This window comes from Balaenoptera borealis (genome assembly GCF_965194805.1).
Source record: "Balaenoptera borealis genome assembly, chromosome: 8".
In the NCBI taxonomy this organism is placed as follows: domain Eukaryota; kingdom Metazoa; phylum Chordata; class Mammalia; order Artiodactyla; family Balaenopteridae; genus Balaenoptera; species Balaenoptera borealis.
The window spans coordinates 59,986,193-60,012,561 of NC_138865.1; the positions used below are offsets into that span (position 1 = coordinate 59,986,193).

The window sequence follows — 26,369 nt, forward strand, 5'->3', positions numbered from 1 at the left end:
CCGTGGGTATAGAGGGCCAACTGTATTCTGCCATTTTATATGTAAGGGACTTGAGCATCCATGGATTTTGGTGTCCATGGGGGCACCTGGAACCAATCCCCTGCAGATACCTAGGGACAGCTATACTTCAAAACAGTGTTGCCTTCTATTTTTATTTTTAATTCTCCAGTGATTTCTGCAAAAATCTTAGATGTGAGAGATATGAAATCTCTTTCATAGAGCAGGACAGTCCACTCTTAGGAACTTACAAAGAAGTTTGGATTGGCCTCAGTAGAGCAAATTGTGCGCTACCTAATGATCTGTATGAATCCTCCAAGTCAGCCAGTTCTTTAAGGGCCAGGCATGGTAAAGATCATATAGAACAGTGTCAGTCTGACCCATAATTTATCCTTTGTTGAACTGCCTCATGATATAAGAGAATTCACCAAAATGTTGATACAGTCTGACGGTAGGTCATATAGGCTATTTTGTCAGGAAGTGTTTAAATGTCTCATCATCCCATAATGTACTAAAAGCATGTCATATATGTGGTTTGTTTTTTAAGTCACTAGACATTTCTTGAGCCAGCATAAAAATCAGTTCATAACTTTATTGGCACACCTCAACAATGTAAAAGCGTTCCTTTTTTTCTCTAGCATTAATAATTGAATATTTGCATATAAGGGATAAAATAGTAAAATAAGAGTTCAAGGAAAGATTGTTTACTTTAAATTGATGTGATGAATACTAGTATGGGAGACTTTTTTGTATTAATATTATCTTACTGACTGCATTCTGTATTCTTCTTCTGCAAAATACATATCAGTAGAGCTTAGGTAAGAAAACTGTATTTACAACCTGTTTCTCATTTTTCTGTTAATAAAAAGCAGAAAAATATGTGCTGTTTAGAGTGCATTCTGCTGTCTTATAAAAAGGAAGTTTTATTTTTAGGGCAGAATTTCACTCAGGGGCTTTCATATTTTTGCCTGCCTTTTTGACTTTTATTTTATAATGAAACAGATCATCAGATCATGTGACGGTTCCATAATTATCTTATTAATCATGCAAGTACAAGTGAAGATCATTAAAAATGTCAGTGCCTCTACAATAAATAAAAAGAGAAACATTAAGTGCTTTCCTCACCACTTGCAGGCTAGTGTCCCTTCATTTTGCTTCAAAGATGAATGATAAGGATCTACATGGAGACTCTTTACTGCCGGGGTTTTAGCTTATGTAGTTTTGAGGTACTATAAAATACAGATGGCCTCGTAACTGGTCATTTGATTTATTGTGTGATAATGCACGTCTTATGTCGTGAGCCCTGATGCAGGTCTCCTGTCCACTTTTTGGCACTGAGCACTAGAATTGGTGCTTGGTTTTAACCTTACCTCGCCGTTCTAATGTACTGCAGAACTTAAAAAGTGGCCCAAAAATTAGATCATTGTGACATTGATTTAGTGTAAGTCATGTACCTAGTCAACTCTAGAAAAGGTCTCACGTGCATTTTCAGGCTACAAAGCCTTTTTCTCCTTTCCTGTTTTGTGGTTTTTTTGGGAGGGAGGTGTTTGTTTTGATTTGTTTTGTTGTTTGTTTTCCCACCCTCTGATTTAGCACCAGGATTTACCTACTTATGCATTCAGCAGCTTTATTAAGACTGTGACGAGTATCTAGAGAGCTAGTTTCATAAAAAATTGCTTTAGGATTCCAGGAAGCAAAATGTAAGGTAGTATCTTACATTGAAAAGAGAAAATAAGAAAAATCCTACAACCTTCCCTCCTCTGGAAATCAGTCAGTCAGTCTCTTTCTCACATGCTCACATGCGTGCATACACACACTCACAAACACACCCACAAATTACATTGATTTCTCCTCAGGTATCCTATTAAGGCTGTGATTCGGATGGCTGTAGTTTTGACTCATTGGGTAAATGATAAAAAGAAATGAGAATCATAGAATTCTTTTTCAGAAAAATTGTGTCAAGTGGTAAAACAGCCGTTTAGATTGACCAGGGCTGAGCACTGTGTTCCATGCATTTTGCATGAAGTGTTTTTGGCCGTTTCTCCTCCCTATCACTTGCCTTCGTGAAGCAAAAGGTTTAAAATTACCTTGAAAACTCTGTGGGTAATCCTTCCAAATGGAAAGGCTCGTCCTTCCATTACTCTGCATGGAACCATAATGTTAAGTGCCACTTAAGTGTTGTGGTCATTGCTTTAATCTAGGCTCCATCCATGTCTCTTCCTCTTGATTTCTTGTTAGGAAGCTAGCTTAATCTGGGCTGGTGGTGGAGGAATGTATTGCAGGGACTTAAAAAAAAGGACTCTAATTTGTTCAGTTACATAACTGATTGGTTTTAGGAAAAGCATTGCTTATTGAGACAACACACTGGCTTCTTTTTTGCCGCTTACGAGAGATGACTAGGAACTTTGTGTATGCGTGTTCGTGCGTGCCTGGGTAGATAATTTGAGTTTCAACAGTTCAGGAACAGCCAGTGTAAGTTCCAGGTTTCATTATTTTCTATGGAAAACCAGATGTGAAGCCTCACCAGAATGCATTCTGTCTCACTTCCCACTCCACCTTGCCAGGAGTGCTTATATTTCTGTAATAATAGCCAGGGTTTTGCACTTAGCGGCAGCTGCTTGTAACATCTGCCAGATAATTACCGAGCTGAATCAGAATTCACCTGCCTTAACCTAAAGTGTGGGATGAATTCCTGATCAAGGAATAAAAGATTGATTGCAGTTACATTTTTCTATGCTTGTTAATAATCAGTGCTATAGACACCAGTAAAGAGCAGATGCTTTTCTGGGGGAGGTGTAGATAGGAGGGAGGTGGGAAGGGGAAAAAACAACCGGGAGCACCCACTTTTAACTACATATGTATGCATCTCACATTCAGCACAAGACATTGACATTTGTTAACACCATTGTAAAAAGATGCCGCGGTGTATGCTTCACATTCTAGATTCTCTGCAGCACCTGCTGACGATCGAGCCCCCTTTTATGTGTGAGTATTGGCGATTCAAAAGCTCATTATGGCTGCGTGTTACAACTTGTCTGTGAAACCTCTTCATGCTTTTGCAGCATCCCAATGTGGCGATAGACCCAGATAGAGATTCAGTGTATATACATTTTGGCTTTTTTTTTTTTCTTCTTTATGTAAGAACATACTTCCAACAGCTATGAGATGGTTACATTTTCACATTGTACTGGTGATTATGAACTCATTTGAAGATCATACTTTCCTACTACTAAGCTTTCCAGCTCTTTTTTCAGGGAGTGATCCTGTCTGCATATGCAGGCGCAACCTCTGGGTTAATAGCTGTGTCACATTTCAGCATCACTAATGCTATTCTTTTTCTTCCACTCCACGTGTAACCTAAGGTTAGTTTGCCTTTAAGAATTTTTAATACAACTCTCAAATAAGCAGTTTCAGTGTGTTTATGCAGTTCATAATGTAGTTTGGTGTTCTTGGTTGGTGTCTGGAGGTTTTGTGTGGCCGTGTGACCAGGCATGTATTATAATTGTTCTGCATGGGCTAATGCATTGTGGGATGCTTGTTCTGATGGCCTTGCCGTCTGTGTTGGGCTAAATATTTACGAAAACTGCTTTCTTTCCTCTTTCTCACTGCTCTAAAATATCAGAAAAATATTTGTAAAGCTCTTCCTCCCCCACCTTTTGGTAAAGGGTAAACACCTTTGAATAAATATAGAGAATTCATTTTCAACAGTGTTTGGGATAGAAACAGCTTTTCCTTCTCAAACCAATTAAAAAATTAAATACTTTTAACTGATTATTCTTATTTTGCCTCTTGTGTTCTAGCTTTTTCTCCTCACCTCTTCCTGGCTTTTTTTCTTAAGGTATTATTTATATGAGTTTTAACTTTACTGAACCTTCAGAAATAATACCAGTTTTCTTGAATAGGCTTTTCAGGTTTTATGTTTTATTTTTCTTTGTGTAAAGGCAGTCAGTCTTCTTCCCCAACCTAATGTGTTAAACATTTTTGACTCATTATTTTTGAAGGGATAAATGCAAATTTGCTATTCAGTATACTTTTGTAACACTATAGAGAAGGTGTTTTTATAGATGAATACATAAAGTAGCGCCAGAATTAAAATGCAACTCTCTCACCCAGCCTAGTCCTAAATCCACTGAAACTGTGTTTTTTACTTCAGTTTGATCCTTGAGGTAAAAGTGTCACAAAGTGTCGTAAGGGTCTTCGGCTTATGCCAGAATGATCAGGTGTGGCCAGGCTGGCTGGCGCTCTGTTAGAGCGCTGTGTTATATTTGTATTGTGCTTCTTGGCTTACAATAGCCTCATAAAAAGTGACATCCTTTTTGTGATTGAGGATATGGAGATTCACTGGTGGTGATTTACCCTACCAGAACACTCCGGAGAAGCAGCAGAACTGTGTCCTCTGACTCTAAACCTAAGCGACCTCACAGAGTGAATGCTTTTTATGGAAATCACCCGTATGTCTGAAATTATGTATCTTCCTCACTCAATAAATTATGCCATTGGTATAATTCTTATTTTATTATAACATGAAAGACAATCTTTTTTCTTTGCCCTTTAGTGCTAAGGTTTTGTTACTTATTGTCTTCATGGGTAAGCTATGGTTAGCCAGTTTAATAGTCTTAATGATTTTTGTGAAGACTTTTTTAATAGTCTTTTTGAGTTTTGATACATACTTTTGTTTCTTTGCACAAATATGCTGAACCGACTTCAAATGCATTCTTTGTCTTGCCTTACTATTCATTAATTTGAGGATCTCGGAACAGACTACTTAAACAAGTCAATCAATTGTGTAGCCTGATAGGACAGCAGTAAACTTAAATTTTCAAATGTCAGTTTCTAAGCATTATAGCTGTAATAAGCATCTTACTCTGTGCCTTCCACATGATAGGCATTCAGCCAGCACTTGTTGAATTAGTAAGAGACCATTCAAGTGTACACAGTAGGCTTTTCTCTGAAACCAAAATGAACATATAAGAAGTTGCTACAAATTAGTAACAGAGTCTTTCCATAAACTTATAATGGTTTAACTTCAGACTTGAGAGTTAATAATTTAATAAAGCTAGGATATGATTTTTGATAATGCTTGTTAATGTCCAAAATTAATTGTGTATTATGGGAGAATATAAAGTAATTTGGTATACCCAGTGTTTTAATAGAGTTCACCTAATTTGTTTCTGCTAAGGAACCCAAAAATCTTTGGACAAAATAATGTTATTATTGACAATTATTTTTCTAAGGATTTATAGATCTCTTTAATTTCAAAAAATTCCTGTTAGTCTTCTCATCTGGAAATAGATATTATGCTGTTTTCCTCCCCCATATGATTATTGGTAAACACATAGTCTATCAGCAGTGTTTAAAATTTTAATTTCTGTTGTTATTCTTGCCTATAGGATACTTTATCCTTTTGAAGTTTGGATTCTCTACTGAGTTAAGCCAATTCAAATGAGTTGTGTGAAAAAGTAGAGGTGAAGGGACAATATAATTTTATTTTATATTTTGGAAGATTCCCCTAACAGGCAAAACTTTGCTTCCCTTTGCTTTCATGGATTGTGTCTTGTTCCAGAATTACTTATGTGCCTGCAGAACATTTAGAAGAGTTCAAAATAAGTTTGGGACAACAATCTGGAGGAATAATGGCACTGGATATTTTTTCTTCCTACACTGGCAGGTAGGTGAAACTGTAAATCTGCTACAGTGAATGAATGATACAGCAGGTTATAAAGAAGAGTTTTGAATCCAGAGTCAGAGAGTAGTAGAAATGAAAAAGACTGAATTCCTTTTCTCTCTTTCAAGATTTTAAAAAATATTCACCCCTTTCCCCCATATTACTTAAGGAGTGATCATATATTGTGGAAAATTTGGAAAAAACTGTGAAAAATCAAATCAAGAAATTAAAACATCTTTAGTTGTACCACTCAATATAGCACTTTCAACATACTGAGTTTTGGGAATTTACCCCAGATACGAGTATGATTTCATTAACTCCCTGGAACGTACAATTTGTATGGTATTGTATCACTTTTCCTCTTTCATAAACAAACATTTTCAGAAATTTTATTTATATCTTTATTAACGTACATACAGATTCAAAAACATTTTCAGTAGTTATGTTTTTACTCTTTTGGAGAACGTTGAGTTGAACGTCTTTGTATATATGCATGTTAGGAAATAGTGTATATGGCTTTTTAAAGCCTTTTGATATGCAGTGTATTAAGAACCTTTAAATAATACAGGAAAAGTAGTCCCCCCCACCCCCCATTAGGAAAGGCAGAAACTAGGTTTTGATGCTGCTGCTGAGTTCAGCACAGGGAGAGAAATAACGTCTTACTGCTTTTCCGGGAAGAATGCACCGCTTTACACTTCTAGCTGTGGGCCTGTGTTTTTTCAATTACATTAGAAACTGAGTAACAAATTTCTCTTTAAGCATGCTGTAGAGAAAAATGGCTTTGCAAACATTCTGAGGTTTGCTCACTAAAGTTCTAACATCCCAGGGCACCCTGGTGTCCAGTGACTTTGCAGGCGTCACGATATCACATTGCTCTTTCCTCTACAAATTGCACATGGCTGCAGCTATCCAGAAAGTGTCAGGGAAGGAAAGGTGTGTTATGTGTTTAATAAAAGCAAAGAATGTCACGGCCCTTAGGGCCTCTTGAATTTTATGGGAAAAGGAGTATTCATTCCACCCTGTACAAAACTCAGCCATACTCCTGTCTAGAATTTCCATCTCGGGGTTAATGACATGAATTGAGTACAGCTACCTGGTACTTCCTATTAAAATGGTAAAAGCAGTAATTGCAGTGTCCTCTGAAATATCATTTCAGATGGCTTAATTAAAGAATATGCCAAGATAACATGGTATTCTTACTAAGTTCTGAGGCCTTAAAAGCACTCAAAAATTTACTATTAGAGCGAAAGAGCCACTTTCAACACTGTGCTTCCCTCCCAGCACAGAAAGGAGAAGGGCCTGAATTGTACAATGCTGTGACTAGCTGCTTCCCTGCAGAAAAAGTATATTTGCTGTTAATATAAGGGTGCTCAAAACAAAATGGTCTTCGTCCTACACAGGAGGAATCTGCACCAGAGAGGTTAAGTTACTTGCCCAAGTTTCATGGCTAATAAGTGGCAGAGTCAAGGTTAGATGCATGCAGTCAGGCTCCACGTTCTTAACCATTGGATCCAAAAAAGAACTGCACCAGCCCAGTATAAAAATATGGGGCAGCATAGCATGGAGGTGGAGAGTTCAGGTTTTGTAATAAGGTGGCCTCAATTCAAGTCTCACCTCTGCTCCTTCACTGTGTGACTTTGTGCCAATTTCTGGCACCTTAATGCACATGAAAGAGAGTTAGTTATTATAGTCGACAGAAATTTTGTTGATATTCAATAGCAAACACGAGTGCAAAATTCATTCTTGGCTGAGTAAGTGCTGGGGAAAAGAACCGGTCCATTCTGCTCTTTGGAGCACATGACCCAAGGCCCGTAAACCCCAGCCTAAGATGGATAAAGAATAATCAGCACATTTACAGGAGCATATCTGGGTTAGTGAAATGATCGAGATTGGAGAATCATTTGAAGGGAATGGGGTTTTTGTATCAGAAGACTCAGGATATTCATCATCTTATAGCTCAAAAGGCAGGAGCGTGTGATGTAATGTGTGTGCTTGTGTCTGAGCAGCTCCCCCAGCTTGGGCTTTAGGGGTAAGGACTGAATATTTTAGGTACTCTTTCAAAGTTCTCATTCCTGTCTATGTTCCTTACCTGCTTTTTCTATCATACTCTCTCCAGTGGTGTTTCCAGAGGGTTAGGCCTTTTATCTGCCTCGCATCTTAACGGATTGAGCTTCACTCAGACTAGTCTCAGTCAGCTTCTTAACATTGTTTTGAAAATCCTTCTTTGGATCCATTCTCAACCATCGTGTCCCACTGTCAGGCTTAGGCTCTGGGGACCCCAGCCTCATTCAGAGTCTCCTTCCTCAGTTTACACAGAAGGGGAATTCAGTCACACAACCGATGGGTAGGAACCACAGGCAGGTGGATTTCCTTTTAACAGATGAAAAACAAAAATCTAGCATTCAGGTCAGAGAAAGAATGAGACGTTCAGGGAGAGCCTGGACAAATTGTTTGGCAGAAATGTTGGGAAACACATTCAAACACAGTCTGATTATTGGATTAGATGACTTCTGATCTCAAAGTCTGAAGATGATGTAATTTGACAGAATTATATCTGCTCGGATATACTACTGTGTATCACTAAGGTGTATTTTCATGTTCATGCTGAGTAGAATCAAATTCAGTATTCCTGTCAGGGGAGAATGGATATAATCTGAACATATACTGTCTTGAGATTTTTTTCAATTTCTATAAAAATCAACTGCAAACATTTATTGAATTAGAGTTTTTAAAGCCTTCTCTATTTTCAAAAGAACATGTGGGCATATTTCTTTAGAAATCCATTTTTTACTAACAGCGTAAGGCCACACCATAATTGATTTAACCATTCTCTATGGCCCTTGCCATTTATTGATGCAAAGTGTTCCTTTGGGAAAACAAAATGTTTCTTGACAAGGTTATTATTTTACGGTTTTATTTATAGTCAGTTAACAGATTGGACACATTTTGCTGTATGCCTGGCATTTGGCAAAATCTGAATTCCTACAGAAATTGAAAACTGACCTTGAACACAAGCGTACTGTAAATTGCTTCCTGTAAGGAGAATTCTGTGTCTGGCTCCTTTGGATGGGCTGAGCCGGACCATAAGCATTTTCCATCTGTCTTCAAAAGTTGAAGGGAAAGCATTGGTCCATCCTGAGGAAGCAGAGATGCTACATTCCTGGTGTACTTGATGATAAGCTCTTTCAGGCCAGGGATCGATCAGGGCTTTGCAAGCTTATAACCCACATGGTGCTTCTACTTTCTTGTGCACGGTAAGCATTTAAGAAATAACTTGTTGAATAGTTTTCTTTAAAATTCTGGCATTTTCCCTTTATTTTCATGCCTTTCCTTTCTTCGTCCATGTTTCGTTAGGAAAGAGACAGACTAGACAAGATTCTTTGTGTTCTGCTATATCTCCAGACTCAGTTATAGTAGATTGATTGTAATGTATGGTTTTTATTTTATGTAAAATAAAATACAGGTTTTATTTTTCCCCTTAATGTAAATTATTATCTACTTATTAGTTAAGTATGGTGAAAATATAATGCAGTTCTGCATTTTTAGCCAAACCAACAATAAAGTACATATAAGATAACCTTGCATGGCTTTACTAGGATTTGGGAGTACTCACTGTGTAACTCTTTAACAGAGACATTCCAGAGCTACCAGAGCGAGAAGAAGGAGAAGGGGAAGAAAGTGAACTTCAAAATGCAACATACAGCAGTTGGAATCAATCCAGGCGGTAAGAACTATTTCTGTCTTCCACCTACTTGGTGTTTAAAAATAGGGAGGGGTGGTTTCAAGTACTGGATTGCAACTTGCTACTGTGACTTTGAGCAAGTTGTTTAATATTCCTTACCCTCCATTTCTTCATGGGCACAGTGGAGAAGATAATTTGTATCACACAGGGTTAAAACTAACATGTATTTGAGGATCTGACACATAGTAGGGACTAAATAACCTAGAGAAAATTAAGCATAGGTAGTTGGAATATTTTTTGTAGAGTTGATCTTAGGTAAACCACGAAATGTTAACTTGAAATTTTTCTAGCATTTGTAGAAACGAGATATTCAAGCATATATATTCAAAATGTGTGTGTAAACGTCTTATCATAGGCTGCAGTTATTCTAAAACATGCTTTTTCTAGAACGAATCTTATATATAATAGAAAAGATGACGTCCCTAAATCTGCTCGGATATACTACTGTGTATTACTATGGTGTATTTTCATGTTCATGCTGAGTAGAATCAAATTCAGTCTAATAGGAATTTTTTGAATCCTGATTATGGACCCAGATGAGAGGCAGGTGATTTTGTGAAAAACAGGGAAGTGTAAGGCATAAATACTGCCTTTAAAGAAGCTATTATGCATTTGGGGAGGCAAGATATAGAGACACACAAAGTAATTAAAGAAAAATGTAAGGTATTTTGCATTAAGTGTAAAATATAAGTAATTGTTGGGTACTTTCTCTAAACAGATCTAAAAGTGACCATCACAAAGGTGCCTTTTACATAGTAAATACTTAATATTTATTCTACAATGAATAAATAAAATTCTCGAGAGAGAAAAATTTCTACTCTGCAGATGTGTAGTACAGTTTGATGAGTTTCCTTGCTTACAAATGAGCTTGAGGCTACAGCCATCACATGTAAACATTCTCTAGGTCAAATCCTGTTCAAAGTATAGGAAACCTTTTATGTTGCTTTCACGAAAGACAGTAAGCATTTTCAGCCATCTAAAATGACTTTTTGATTTGAATTTTTTAAAAACTGTTTAGACTGCTTAGAGAAATTAAGGTCTTTCTACATTATTACCCACATTGACAATATAAGTGGTAGATCTGTGGCAGAAAAAATATTATAAGATATTAAGTTCCTTGTTTATTTGAAGAAAGAGGCAGAAGTAAGTTAGATAGAATTATAAATATTAGATGAAATTATATATCTATCTATATATATGTATATATACACCCAGTGGAATGTTACTACTCAGCCATAAAAATAATGAAATTCTGCCATTTACAGCAACATGGATGGACCTAGAGAATATTATGCCTAGTGAAATAAATCAGATAGAGAAAGACAAATACTGTATTACATCACTTATATGTGGGATCTAAAAAATAAAACAAACAAATGTATATGCAAAACAGAAACAGACTAACAGATATAGAAAACAAACTAGTGGTTACCAAAGGGGAGAGGGAAGACTGCAGGGACAAATTAGGGGTAAGAGATTAAGAGATATAAACTACTATGTATAAAATAGATAGACAACAAGGATATACTGTATAGCACAGGGAATTATAGCCATTATCTTGTAATAACTTTTTTTTTTTAAATACGTTTATTTATTCATTTTTGGCTGCGTTGGGTCTTTGTTGCTGTGCATGGGCTTTCTCCAGTTGTGGCGAGCAGGGGCTACTCTTTTTTTTTTTTTTTTAATTAATTAATTTATTTATTTTTGGCTGTGTTGGGTCTTCGTTTCTGTGCGAGGGCTTTCTCTAGTTGCGGCGAGCGGGGGCCACTCTTCATCGCGGTGCGCGGGCCTCTCACCATCGCGGCCTCTCTTGTTGCGGAGCACAAGCTCCAGACGCGCAGGCTCAGTAATTGTGGCTCACGGGCCCAGTTGCTCCGCGGCACGTGGGATCCTCCCAGACCAGGGCTCGAACCCGTGTCCCCTGCATCGGCAGGCAGATTCTCAACCACTGCGCCACCAGAGAAGCCCTGTAATAACTTTTAATGGAGTATAATCTGTAAAGATACTGAATCACTATGCTGTACCCCTGACATTAATATATGTTAAATCAACTATACTTCACTTAAGAAACATTTTTGAAATAATAATTAAATTTTTAATTTAAAAATAAAAATAAATAGTAGAACCTTTTAAATTTGGGGGAGAATTCAATATCATAATGCATGTAAAGTCCTTAGTACAGTGCCCAGTACAGAGTGAGCACTCAGTCAGTGTCGATCTTTTCAGCATCTTCATCATCGTTACTCATAACAAAGAAAATAAAGCGTTGAACACAGGAATCATTATGAAATTTTCTTATGAGAAGGGTATAACTTATGGACCAGAAGATTTTTATACTTTTATCCTCGATTTTAGCCTTCACATCAGCCTAAGAGGTGTCTCTAAAGGCAGTAACTAATTTACAGAGAGGATATGTCTGGAGCTTCCATAAATCTTAAAGAAGATACTCTGCCCTTCCTAACCTACATAGAAGCACTAAGGTATTTTGGGGGAAAGTTCATAGAAATTCATGAGGAAGCTTTACCAAAATAGCCAGAGCTTTTAGTAAATGAGGAACAAGTGTTATGAATATGCTTTACAACATTGGAAACCTGCTAGGACATTTTTTCATGCAGTCAAGAAAAACTTACTTTGTGTGGGAATAGAGAATACTTTTTAGCAAAGCGTAAATTTTAAGATTGTAAAATAATCTGTGTTACACTTTTGTGTGATTTTCATGTACAGGATTGTATCATACTGTATGTATCATTTTCCAACTTACTTACTCTTCTCTCAAACCAATGTCTTGGAGATCTGTCATGTTGATACTTAAATATCTAATTCATTCAGTTTGTTGCAGTGCATTTCAGTATATGAATATACCACAGTTTATTCTCATTGATATTTGAGTAGTTAACAGTTAATTATTATTATAATAATTCTGTGCAGTAAATATATCTTATTTTCTTATATGTATGGATGAGAATTTATCTAGGTGTATATCCCAAAGTGGAATTGCTGGCTCATAGATTGAACTGTATTATTTACTAGAAGTTGTCAAATTGCTTTTTAAATTCACTATACCAATTTTTACTTTTATTTCCAATATATATGAGTTTCCTTTTCCCCACATCCTTGTTACCACATCGTATGATCATTTAAAAACTGTTTTTGTCAACCTGATGGGTAGAAAATGGTAAGTTATCTTAGTAAACAATGTATAGGCATAACAGGATTGAGGTGCTGGGGTACACATTTGCTCATTTGTCATATGAATTGAATATTATACCTTGTTGACATTACTTCAGTAATCATAATTATAATCATCATAATAAGAGTAATCAGAGATTTATTGATTGCTTAGTATGTCCCAAAGCTCTGTTTTGCACGTTACATGTATTCCTGAATGCAATCCTCACAGGAGCTCTCTGATGTCGAGACTCTTGTTGGCTCCGTTTCCCAGCTGAGGAAAGTAAAAGAGAGACTAAGGAAGTTGCAGAGGGTCACACAGTTGTTAAGGAGCGGAAGGGCAGGACTTTAGCCCAGGAGCTCTTGGTTCTAAGTTCAAGCAGCCTGGCCTCAGCTCTGTCTTACCTTTGCTTTTCTGAATTTCACTCTTTTTTAAACCTGTGTTCTCCAGAAAGGCTGCCGTTTTTCTGTAAAACCAGCTCTGCACATGTTCTGTAAAATTTTTCTTTTATAGGTCTCTCTTTTTTTTTTTTCTTTCCACGGAATGTTTACCATGTTCTGCTCCGTGAATCCTGAGTCTGGTTCCTCAGCGCTGGGGTCCTTTTGGCAGCTCTGTCTTTGCTTATCTGCTCTGATGTTTTGAGGAGTTACAGCCTTTCCTCTAAGGAGTGGATCTGAAAGCACTTTGCTGTCTGTGCCACATCCTGAGGAAGCACAAGGCGCTGGTACCCAAAGGCTGTTTAACCTCTCTGTGCCTCTTCCCTTTGTAAACTGGGGCTGACAAGGGTATCCTCCTCATAGGAGTGATTTGAGAATTAAATCAAAGTGTGTGGAACTCACTTAGAGAACAACGCTGAGCACATGATAAGCCTTTAATAAGTGTTTGCTGCTGCTGCACTTTTTCGTATTCAGGGAATCATAAGAACCACTCTCTAGTTTATAGCAACCACAAAGAGCCCTAGGAGACATTTTCTTTCATTCTTTCTTTTATTTATTTTTTTTTTACATTTTTAAAAGAAGAGCGAGGAAGCCCCATCTGTGTATTTTGGATTCTTAAATATGAAACACAATGGCTAACCCTGCTGACTTTAGTACTTTGCCCTTTTACCTTAGGAAATGGAAGAAGTTGGTTCTTGTCTTTCCCAGAATTCGTAGAATGAAAGAAAATGATGAATAGAATTTTAACTAGTTTAAGCTATTCTCACAGATTTGTTAAGATCAGGAATCATGGTGAGATCCTTTTAGACTAAACAGTAGATCTCTAGGATCTTAGATTTCTAATAAAGAAAAAAGTGCTGACCAAAGAACATGTGGGTTTCATCACCTACCTCATGTGACCAGTTGCCTGCCCTCTCACGCCACCTGTGGTCCTCTTTTATCCCAGTCTTTTCTCACTGTGACCTCCCTCATTGCACAGGAGTCCTACCTCCATCCTTTCGTTACCTCTGGGAGCACCTCAAATGTCAAGTTTGAGAGCATGCTGGACCATGCTTTCTTCATTTATCTGATGTCCAGTGTCAGCTGACTCCCTTCCTGCAGCTGGGAGTAGACTGCACAGTCTCATTACCTATCTCAGAGCTTTCTACTCAGTGTCTCTGTTTGCTTCCAGTCACCTGAGCTGCTCCTTCATCTTGGCCAAACACCTCGCTGCAAATCACCTTATTCTTATATCCCGCCTTTTCAAAAGACATGTATTTTCAATTCATCCATAGCTCTGACAGCTATTTGCGGTTATCAGATAAGAGTTCATGTGGTTATTATGTGGGTAGAGGAAGTACATTCAGGACACAGGCAGTAGCAAACGCCATGGCCCCAAGGCGGGAGAGCATGTCTGATGAACCTAAGGAACAGCAAGATGATGTTGTAGCTGGGTTGGAGAGAGGAAAGTGGAGAGCTGTGAGGGATGCATTTAGAAGGTGGTGATGGGATCAGATCACGGAGGATCTTGGTAGCGCTGCTAACAAGAACTGTTCTTCTTGCGCTGACTCTTAGTTTCTAGGTCTGTGTTGGCAAGACAGACTTCTACAGAGGTAGGCTTCTGATACAGTGCATGCAGAAATGTTCTCTCTCTTGATTGGGTTGCTAAGCTTAGACGGTACCATCTGTTTGAGGGTAGCTGAATTTTTTGATGTCTGCAGTATTAGAGCTTCTGGAAAATGGTCCTTTTACATTCATCGGTGCCCCAGCCTGGAGTATGAGTCCAATATTAACTTGTAACAAATCAGCTTCAGAAATACATTAGTATTTATCAGACCCTGTAAAACACATAATTGGAAGAGTATTTAAAATGATCTTGTTTTACTACTGGTAAAACCTTAATAAATTGAGCAAATAATATTTGCAAAAATTAACATACCTAACATTTTATTCCTTTGAATTTAAAAAAATGTGTTTACTATTATCATTTTTGAATCATTTTTTAGTGTGTTAGGTCAGTGGCATTAAGTGTGTTCACACTGCTCTGTAACCATCACCACCATCCACCTCCGGAACTTTCTTCGTCTTGCAAAATTGAAACTCTGTACCCATTGAATAGTAACTCCATCCCCCACCCCATGCATCTTCTAGCAACTACCATTCTATGTTATGTCTCTATGGATTTAACTACTCTAGGTACATCATATAAGTGGAATCGTATAGGATTTGTCCTTTATTTCACTTAGGTAGCTTATTTCATTTAGCATAATGTTCTCAAAGTTGATCTATGTCCTAGCATGTGTCAGAATTTCCTCCCTTTTTAAGGCTGAATAATGTTACTTTGTATTTATATACTGTTTTGTTTATTCATTCATCTGTCCATGGACACTTGGGTTGCTTCCACCTTTCGGCTGTTGTGAATAATATTTCTATGAACATGGCTGTAAACGTATGTTTTCAAGACCTTGCTTTGAATTCTTTTGGGTATATACCCAGGAATGGAATTGCCGTATCATATGGTAATTCTGTTTTTAATTTTTTGAGGAACTTCCATACTTTTTTCCATAGCAGCTGCAACATTTCACATCACTACCAACAGTGTACAAGTGTTCTAATTTCTCCATAATTTCTACAATTTTTCCCTGCCAACGCTTATTTTCTGGGTTTCTTTTTTTTTTTTTTGATAGTAGCCATCCTACTGAGTGTGAGGTGGTATTTCATAGTAGTTTTGATTTACCTAATGTTAGTGATGTTGAGCATCTTTTCATGTGCTTATGGGACATTTGTATATCATCCCTAGAGAAATATCTAGTCAAGTCCTTTGCCCAATTTTTGATCTGTTTGTTTTCTTTTGTTGTTGAGTTTTAGGGGTTCTCTAGATATTCTGGATGTTCATCCCTTATTAGATATGTGGTTTGCAAATATTTTTCCCATTTTGTGGGTTGCCATTTTACTCTTTTGGTAGTACTTTTTGATGAACAAAAGCTTTTACTTTTATTGAAGTCTGGTTTGTCTGTTTTTGCATTTGTTGCCTGTGCCTTTGGTGTCATAGCCAAGAAATCATTGTCAAACCCAATATTCTGAGGCTTTCCCCCTATACTTTCTTATGAGAGTTTAAAATTTCATTTATTTTTTATAGGGTTGAACTCTGGCGAGAACCAAGCAAATCCTTGGGCATCAGCATTGTTGGTGGACGAGGGATGGGGAGTCGTCTAAGCAACGGTGAAGTGATGAGGGGCATTTTCATCAAACATGTTCTTGAAGATAGTCCAGCTGGCAAAAACGGAACCTTGAAACCTGGAGATAGAATAGTAGAGGTACCCTCCAGTGAGCTTTCTGTGCTAAAATTATTCACCTGGGCCATCCTCTTTACCAAGGGAGTCATCATCTTTACACTGACCCAACATTAGAGTAAAATGTGTTTGCTGTTAAAGCATTTCTTTCTTATTTGTTTGTTTTCGTCCATAATTTTTCTCTTCAGTATATGATGACAGATTATATATCTCGATGTAGAGATGGGTGTTTGGGGGTATAATGAACTGTTTAAAAAAACATTGGCACTAAGATAAAATACTTAAGTTCGGTTTAAAGAACAAAGCAAATTTCTTGGGGAAATCATTGAATCGTTTAAAAGTATACATACACACACAGAATGTGTACATCATAATTAATCCCTTAAATGAGATTTTATTTCGAGAAATACTTAAATGTTGTTGGATGAGATTTTTTAAAGTGAGTCTTTCTGGTAAAGCTTTTATGTTAAGATTCTGATTGCCTTTTATATAAATGTCTCCCCCACCACCCCTGCCAATCCAAACGTGGCGTTTCCTCCATCTCAGTGCTGTGCCCATTCCCCATTCATCAGTAAGGGCTCTGTGTGTGTGTGTGTGTGCACGTGTGAGTTGGTACATACACACATGTGTGTATGCATGTATGAGTACTGCGTTATGTGTGAGAGAGAAGCGTTTGGTCAAACTGTACCTAATCCCTTAATTCGAAGCTAAGTTTAATATTTTAAATGAACTCTTCTCTCCTGAGTCACTCATCATTTACTCAACAAATATTCCTGGAGAAGCTGTTGCATTCCAGGTGCTGTAATAGGCTCTGGGGATCCCACAGTAAATAAAACACTGTGCCTGCCTGTCAAGTGGGACAGACTTGACAAGTGATCAAGTCACTTCAGAGCAGTGTGATGAATTATTTGATCAGCATAAGCATAGTTTTAGTTTAGGTTAGAGGAAAGAGTAGCTGACCCAGGTTTGCTGAGTTGTCAGGATTTAGAGAGAAGACTAAAAGAGACAACTTCCAAATAGAAACCGATCACTTTGTTATTATAACAACCATTATTTTTACTTTGTACAAGTGATTGTCTCTCATTTTTGAAATCCATATAACTTAGACACTAAAATGCCTTAATTGTGTAGAAGAAGGTTATACATATCAGTCACAACTTTGAAATGAACATTTTGGGCATTGATCTATTTATTCCTTTATTGATTGTCTCTGAGAGTTGAAGAAGGAAGAAGATTGAGACTTGAGAGAAAGCAAGGGCCATGTCTGGTGTTTTGTTTTTTTTTCTTCTGACCATTTATAAGGAAGAATGATGGGCTTTTTTTTCTCTCTTCCTGCATCTTTACTTTTCATTAGATGATACCTTAGCCCCCTGTTAAAGGATTCTTTTTTAGTTATAGTACTACATAAAATTTCTAATTTAAGATTATCACAAGGCAGTTTATTTTATAGGTACTTCACTATTGAATACCTTTGACCTAAGTAGAAAAAAGTAAGAAATGTTTATAAATTATTTCAAGAAAAGATTAATCATAGTTTGCACCAAAATGTTTGTTTCAGTGTATTAAGAGAGTTAAAACATCCCTTTCAAATTGAAAAGAAAGGATTTTTGCCTGTGGTAAAATACTGCTAAGCAACAGTTTGTTGAATGTTGTTACGTGCAGGGGCTTTTTTCTGTAAATAAGAAGCCTTAGGCCTCTTTAATCCTGGGGATTCTAGAACATGTCTCTACTAAGAGTTTCTGAAAATGTATGTAAATTAGAGACCTGAGAAGTATTCCATTCTAAGTATAGAGTTCTTTGGACTTGAGCAAAGATATTTAATGTCCTGTTAAATTTTCCCACTAATGAAATATATAGTAAACATAAATACTTTTATTTTACAAAAAGTTAGAAGCCATTTTTAATATGCACTGAAAGAAATGTTGTTATTTCATCTAAGTATCAACATGAGGGAAGTTTTCAATTAAATATAGTATATAATTCTTTTAAAGGTGATAATGTTCTATGCAGAGATCTAATAATTTTCTTTTTCAGAATTATGTCTACTCTGATTTTTCTATTTTGTTGTATATACCATTCTCTGGTAATTGGAAATGATAAAATTATACCAGTGTCCTATAGTTTTCTGGCAGGATTAGCATTTGGCCTTTCAAACTATTTTCCTTCCTATTCGTATAGTGCATAAGCTGAGCTGATCATCACCCAGGCAAGCCATGGTCAATAAAAAGTTACAAAATAACTTTCGCTTTCAAGCTATTTATATAAGAATTACTAACAGATAAGCACAATTTCTTGGCTTCCAGCTCCTACCACGTCTACTGCAAAGATTCTTTTGCCAAACTAACCTTGCCATAACCTGATTTTTCTGAACATCAGAATTTTGTTTTTAACTTCAGGCTTCCCTGTACAGAGAGAAATACACAAAGCGTCACACACCCACTTCCCCAACCACTCTGTAATGAATTGGAAGAAAATTTGTACAGTGACTTTCATGATGAAAACAGTGCTGCTAGGCAGTCCCCTTGTATTATTTCTTTAATGATGCTGATTTATTAATTGAAAGGGACAACTGGGCAATGTAAGGGAAGCAGAAGCAGAGCCTTCATTCTAATTGATTATTATTTCAGTTGATTATTGGAGACAGAAATCTGTGTCCAAAACAAGGGACCACAAGTCTGCTGGACAAATGAAAGGTTCTGGAGCCTCATAAGTACTCTCAGTTATTTTTGAATCTGAAACGGATTTTTTAGGAGACTCACCCAGGATCCTCAAAACCCCAGATCGACAAATTGTTCTGTTGTTCTGTAGCTTCTTGAAATGTTAAGCTGAGGCCTTCCATTGCAGGTGGATGGCATGGACCTCAGAGATGCAAGCCATGAACAAGCTGTGGAAGCCATTCGGAAAGCAGGCAACCCTGTAGTCTTTATGGTACAGAGCATTATAAACAGACCAAGGGTAAGCAAACACAAAGGGCAAGGTAGGCATATCCAAACAGTATTCAACTTGGAATCTAATGTATCCAGGGCCAAGTTGTTTCTAGGACCCGAGTTCGAGTCTTGAAATCTCAGGAGACTTTTTAGAAGTTTATTTTGCTTTTTTTTCTTTTTTTTTCCCCATTGAGTTGTCCTGGAAATCCCTTCTACCATGTTTAGCAGACACTTGAAGCCTGTTAAAAACACACAAGTAGGATTCATTGGTGGCCCATAGGCATCTAGATGGATAATTATTAGTGTTCACTATAGTCATAAAATATTTAAGTTGTTAAGAGGGATGTGATGGAGTCATTCAGGTTGACAGTCTGTGACGTCTAGTCAAGTCCCTTAGAAGCCAGAGAGATTTCATTTTCTTTATAAATTTATTCTCTGGACAGAATTTCCAGTTTATGCAATCTCATGATTTCCTGTGCATGATCTTTCATGTATTTGTCTATCCCAGTGAACATTAACTTTCCACATGATGGATTTTGTTTAAGCTGTATGTTTATATGCTAGTGATTTCATACCTGCTGTTTCCCAGCCATCATCACTGACTGTATAGCTCTCATTACTGTACAGCCCCTGGTGGACAGAGACCTACTAATGAATTTTACCGTCAGTTGTCACAGGTGAAATGGCTTTAAAAAATGTTTTAGAAATTCTAAGCACATTCAGTGAATGTTGTTTATGAAGATACTAAGGGAAGCTTTGTGTATTCGATGTGTTGAAAATTACGAAGATGAAAATTATGCCAAGAGTTTAAAACTTTTTTTCTATTTTTTCTTTATGCCTCAGTGAAAAAAATAATATTTTCCTGTGCAGCAGGTCTTAAATATTTTGGGGCCACATACCCCTTAGAAAGTTCTTCACATTTACTGCAAAGTTTGCATAGCATTTCAGGAGTTTCCTAGATGTCCTGAGGCTCATAGAGAATTTCCACTTCTGGATTTAAGAACCCCTGTCATACTGAATCTCTTTGAAATACCTCCTTATTAGCTTTTAGGGTTTGTTGTATTTAGAAAGAAAATGTTATCACATGTGAGGGAAGTGAAAAGAATAATCTAAAACTTAAAATATGTAATTTTATGTATAATACATTTAATTTTAATTCTTAAAATTAAAAATTTAAGATAGCAATGCTCAAATGATGGAAGGAGCATAGCAAACAGGTTTTTAGATGAGATCAGTAAAAGGAACTTGTCAATATTCTGTGCCCTGGGAAACAAAGTGACCAGATTTATCCTATTGGTTTTTCCTTTTGTTGTCAAGACAGGTGTAGCTCTGGTCTGAGTTCACTGTAAGAAATGAAATAGTAGTTCTTAATGTAAGCAGTTATCTTCACATCTGCAGTTTTTAATCATTCAGTTGTTGATTGTTAGGTGATAATTATCCATTCAGATGAGAAAATCTGCCAAATGGTGGGGCTGTATCATCCTGCATTCTTTTCAGATGCTATTCAGTTTGTTTAAATAACTACAGATCTTTCTACATTTGTTTCCATTTGTTGTGTTAAACATAGACACAGTATGATAATGTTGGTAAATGGCTGTTTAAGTTAAGTTAAAGCTATTTTTTGTGTGTGGGTGGGTTTTATTCCTTTTTTTGTTTTATTTTTAATTTCCAACTTTTATATCATTTAGGACAATACTATAAACTGCTGAATAGGATTCTCAGATTACTTTTGAAAAAACTACAAACATTTCTTTCAATGCCAGTCACATTTTCTAATGCACTAGGAAGATATTTTTCTCATGCACCTGGAAAATATTCCTATTTTATTATCTGAGGTATAATGAAGCCTGATTTATAGCAATTATTCCAGAATAAATCTTGCTTAGAATGACATGTGTAGTCAAATGATACGTGACAGGGTTTAGGACATGGTACCCTGAAATACGACACCTTGGTATATTGAATATTTAAACTGAAGTTACTTGAGAAAAGGTGGGTGCTGGAAAGACTCTGACCTCCCCCTTCTCTGCTGAAGCAGGTCAGAAGACTCTTCTGAGAGATCTTAAGGAAAGGAGCATCCTTATCTCCAGAGGAGGAGGAGGAATCCTGGGAGGAATCAGAATGAACAGGCCTTGCTAAGTTTCCCCCAGTTAATTACACTTAGCTCGTGCTGTTTTGTCCTATCATATTTTCTGTAACTTTCTACTCTTCATAAGACCTCCTGTAAAAACACTCAGACTTAACCATTTCTTCTGGTCTTCATTTCCTTATGAAGGCCCCGTGTCATGCAAAACTTACGTTAAATCAATATACATGCTTTTCTCTCGTTAATTTGTTTTTCGTTACAGAGGTCCAGTCAAGAATCTACGATAGGTAGAGGAAAGATATTTTTCCTCCTCTACATACATATTTTGCTTTGGGAAATTAGAATTAATTTTGCATTTAAGAGGAGATATACTTTGTTTTTAATGATTTACTTCCCTATGAAAATAATCATGTCTCCAGGAATCTAAAGGAAAAAAATTACACATACATAAGAGTCTCTTGATGGGAAACATTTTATTTGTGGATATAATAAAGCTTCAAGAAAAACTTGTACATAGACTGAAAAGCCAGTCAGTCTCTTTGGCTCTTAAACTGTTCAAGAATTAGAACTTCCCAGAACTAGCCCTGATAATTCCACCAGTATGACACTTCAAACTCAGTCTGACCACATTGTCTCATTAAAGGGTGGGTCCCACTAATATGGGCCAGAGGATGATTTTGTCTTCCCTGTGCTGCTTCTTAGTTAACAACGTTTCTGTTTTCATCAGCCCTTGGAACTATAAACACAAGTTTCATCACTGATTTTTTAATAAGAGATATAGTCTGTTTCTATAAATCCTTCCCTAATAATAGAGTGATCTACTATTTCATTTGCTATGCTCATCCTGTACTTTTATACTTTCCTATCAGGGCCAAATTCTAATCCTTAAGAGCTGCAAGTTGAAATAACAAAAAGCAAAGCCAAACAAAAAAACCAGAGCTCTTTTTAAATATTCCATTTCTTCCCATTATTATTTTGATTTATATTGTTCTACAGAATTATAAAGGAAATGTAAAACCTGACAATTCCATGTATGAGGATTAGAAATAATCTACTTTCCATAACATTGAGTTACTTTGCCTAGGATGTGTTTTTAATCTCTGCCTAGTCATTTCTTCCACCTTAATAAATGGTCATGTTTTTTGGCATTTGTGATCTTCTCTTTTGTAAAGCAGGAGTTTGACATTTTAAATTGAAAAGCAGAGAGAAAGTTGAGATGAGCAGAAATGTCAGTGTGCCCATTTCTTTTACCCATCTTCCTTCTGTAGGAAAAACATTGCAAGAAGAGCAGATTGAAAGGGTGATGTGGCATAAGCTTTAGTGCAGGCGTATTGAGTGAGGATAGTCTTTGTAGAGTGTTCTCTCATACAGGGTGGTGTCACATGACAACCTCTCCCTACTCTTGATGCTTGCCAGTAGGGCTTTTTTATAGAGAGAAGTAACACAAACATTTAGTTGGAGCCAAAATGAATTTTAAACGTCTGCAATTTCCCCTGAAAGATATAGTCAATAAAAGAAAAAGATAGCAGTGTGAAAAAAGAGAAGAATTTATTGTGCTAGGGAAATTACTTTTCTTTTTTTTTCTTTTTTTTTCTTTTTTTTACTATGAAAATGCTACATTCTCTCTGGCAGTCATCCTGCCTGTAATACATATATTCAGCTCCAGTAGTCCAAGCTCAGAGTGTATCACAGGCAAGCCGCAAAGCCTGTGTGAACACTATAAGGCAGGACTTCAAATATTACCCAAAGCCTCGTAAATTCCCCAGTAATATGGGAACTTTTATAGGAAATTTATATTTATATATATATATATATACACACACATACATATGTTCCTAGCTCCACAAAAAGTGGGCAGAAATAGAGAACATCACTGTACAGCGGGTCATTTCTTTAAAAATTGTTGATTTCATTTTTTAAATTAAAGAATACTGTTAATTGAAGCAAACTTAATATCTAGTCAAGGTATGAAAAGTTTCCTTACTGGGAAACAAGATAACAGAATACTGAAGTTTACCAACGGACTAGCGGACAAATGTTTAATTTGCACTCTGCAACAGATAGACTCTTTTTTCTTTGTTTTACCAAAAAAGCATAATTTGCTTTTAAGTGTAAGTGAAAACCTTTTATGGTTTCAATTTTGAAGAATGTTTACTGATATGCATGGTACATGTGTTAATATAAGTGGGTGAAATATATGTGCTTCTCTGTCGGTAATAGTGAAGACACTCAGTGAAAACAAAAGAAATTTGGGATCGGTTTGACAGACTTGATTCCTCTGTGTTTTGTGGCCAGATTTAGATTTGAGTGTGGATTCAGGTTGCTAGAGGTAAACCCTGAGTTCTAGACTGTTTGATAAGATGTTGTTATTAATTATGAGCTCTGACAGGATCTAGTGTCGCACAGTTATTTAAATCAGCAATTGCTTTGTCCTTATAAATGAGTTGTTTTAAGTACATTTCTTTTGCGCTCAGCGCCTCTTATGTTTCCTTTTAGAAATCCCCTTTGCCTTCCTTGCCGCACAACCTTTACCCTAAGTACAAGTTCAGCAGCACTAACCCATTTGCTGATTCTCTACAGTTCAACGCTGACAAGGTTGGATAATGACCATTGTCTTGCCATTGCCTTTTGCCAATGTTTTGTTCTTTGTTGCTACTGTGCCTTTGTCCCAGTTCAGTGTTTACTAAATTTGGGCAAGGATTAAAAAAAAAAAAAAACAGAAAACTGTGTGTTTGGAGTGGGCATGCAAATCTTTTCTTAAGCACATTTTCTTGCCAGAACCTATTCATTTTTATAGCTGAAATTACATGGCCCTTCTGAAGAGTAAGGGAGAATCGTGAGTCCAATAATGCCTTTCCTATATTTTGGTGTGAGTTGAATTTTCAGATACATAAATTTTTGTTAGTTGCCAAATGTATGAGCTACTTTCACACATAATTTCTTTAAAAACCTTGTATTGGTTTAAATCCTTCTCATACTTATACAAGGTAGTCCTAAAAGCTCTTCTGTTAGTTAATCACTCCATACATAATTGTGTATATGCAGGAGTTTGTTGAATATTCATAAAGTATGTCCGTGTAAATGCCTTATGAGGAAACATGGAACTGTTTCAACATTTGTAAATCTATACTTGGATATTCTCATATTCTGATGAAATTATAAATCCAAAATTGAAACAAAAACTTACAAGAACTTGTATACTATAATTTGATCGTGAAAGGAAGAAAGCTGTTAATTTTTTTCAGGAAGCATTTTATGAATATTCATTGGATTTTTCATGTTATTGTAATATGGATAACCAAAGATGCTATATCTGAAGGAATATGTTTTCTGTTACTGTAGGCATTACAGAATTCAAGTAGAGTTCTCTTCCGTTGTTCCCCAACTAACCCTTTTGCTCCCACACCATTTAAGGTTTGTCTTAGTGTGAAATTTTCACAAGTAAGTGGGTGTGTTACAGTGTGCTGTGTGTGTACGTTATACTTGTGTGCATACATGGCATGGAGTGATTTCAAGTACACTTTGCATTTTTGCCCATGAAGGCTAAATGGTCTTTGTTAAAGAGTTGTATTTTTACTGGTAAATTTTAAGAAGTGTCAACAGCAAGCTAACTTACATGATCTCAGTAAGAATGAGAGTATCAGGGATAATAAAATAGAACATCTAATTACCCCTTTAGTAAATGTAGGCTTGTATTGGCTTTATGATTAATCAGTTATGTTAGGGCACCATTTGATTTCACTCACAGTGTGAAAATGTTCTGCCTAAGTAAGATCCTGAATAGTTTTTAGACAAGCAGGTTTTGTTTGTTTGTTTTTAAGGAAAATAACAGCTCAGAAAAGTTATGCAGAGAGTAAGATCTATAAAATATGCATCCATAAATTTATTAAAATTATGGCAAGTTTATATTAGATTTTGTTCTACTTTTTAAAAATGAAATGGGCTTAATTCATGCTTTCTCACATTTCCCATTGTTAGAGAGGTAAATTTTTAAAAAACTTTTAACCAGAAAAAATTACATGTTCCTTCCTACCCTAGTATGTTTAATGAACCTCCATTGGATCAAATGAAGTTTTTTATTTGTTCATATTTATTTGTACATTGCTAATTTGAGTGTTTTATGGCACAACACTTGGGAGGATGACAAGGATTCTGTTTCCACTAGTAATTTTTGTCTGCTTGGCCAATGGTATGTAAACCAAACATTTTAATGCAGCAGATTCTGTGACTTGAAAATCTGTTGCCCCTAAGTGTCTATCAATCAGCTCACCTGTGCTTTGCCGGAAAAATAGTAATTCATGTTTGCCAGGATCATTTTTGGGGTAGCTTAGCATCCGAAGTGTTTTCTGAATCATCAAAGAAAGATCACATTCAGTGCCCTGTAGTTTCAATTTTAGGTATATTTTGACTCTTGACACTAATTATTCTTAAGTATTTGTATATGCCTGTCATTTAGTGTGTTCTCAAAGAAATATTTCTTAGTCACAATCTTTTTCCAGATATATACATATAAAACAAAATGAGGTATATCAGAGGAATTTTTATATAGGAAAAAAAAAAAAGGTGAAACAAAGAAGGAAGGAAAAATGTATGTTTAAGGCATCAGGGACAGCCTGACCGCAATGTTGGAACTTTAGCTGGGTATCTCTGACCCTTGAGTTAGGTACTCTCTGTCTTACTGTAGAAATTGGAGGAGACAACATGATATAATGGAAAGTGCATTGGATTAGGTTAAGAATTAAGCAAAAAGAAGTCTAGTTTCACTGGGTGATTCTGAACAAAATCTTTCACATCTCACAGCCTTGGGTTATTAATCTGCAAAATGAGTAAATGAATAAAATGACTTAAGGGCCTTTCTAACTCTAATATTCTGCTTGATAATCTATAATACAAAAATTTGATCAACTGTGTTTCAATTAAAGAAAAAAAGAACCTGATGATACCAAGTCCTTTTTTTTTTTTTGAAATAAGACTTGTAACCCTAAGTGACAGCAAATATACCAGCCAAACTTTGGGTGTGTATGAAGTATTCAACCCTGTTTTCCCATTTTCCTTTAGGGCTACATTGGTAAGG

At 36.4% G+C, this 26,369-nt stretch overlaps 1 protein-coding gene across 20 annotated transcripts in view; it reads left to right on the forward strand.

The window, feature by feature from the left end:
• Nucleotides 1-26,369, forward strand: part of MPDZ (multiple PDZ domain crumbs cell polarity complex component) — a 358,570-nt gene that overhangs the window by 305,020 nt on the left and 27,181 nt on the right. For 7 of the 20 annotated variants that reach the window (XM_082401563.1, XM_082401561.1, XM_082401564.1 and 4 more), the window contains 7 exons: nt 2,941-2,982; nt 5,561-5,665; nt 9,294-9,386; nt 16,129-16,306; nt 19,127-19,237; nt 23,792-23,890; nt 24,638-24,709. In XM_082401563.1, coding sequence (XP_082257689.1) covers nt 2,941-2,982; nt 5,561-5,665; nt 9,294-9,386; nt 16,129-16,306; nt 19,127-19,237; nt 23,792-23,890; nt 24,638-24,709 — 700 coding nt within the window. The remainder of the gene's footprint in view (nt 1-2,940; nt 2,983-5,560; nt 5,666-9,293; nt 9,387-16,128; nt 16,307-19,126; nt 19,238-23,791; nt 23,891-24,637; nt 24,710-26,369) is intronic. The other 13 variants (XM_082401568.1, XM_082401569.1, XM_082401566.1 and 10 more) reach the window with 9 other exon arrangements.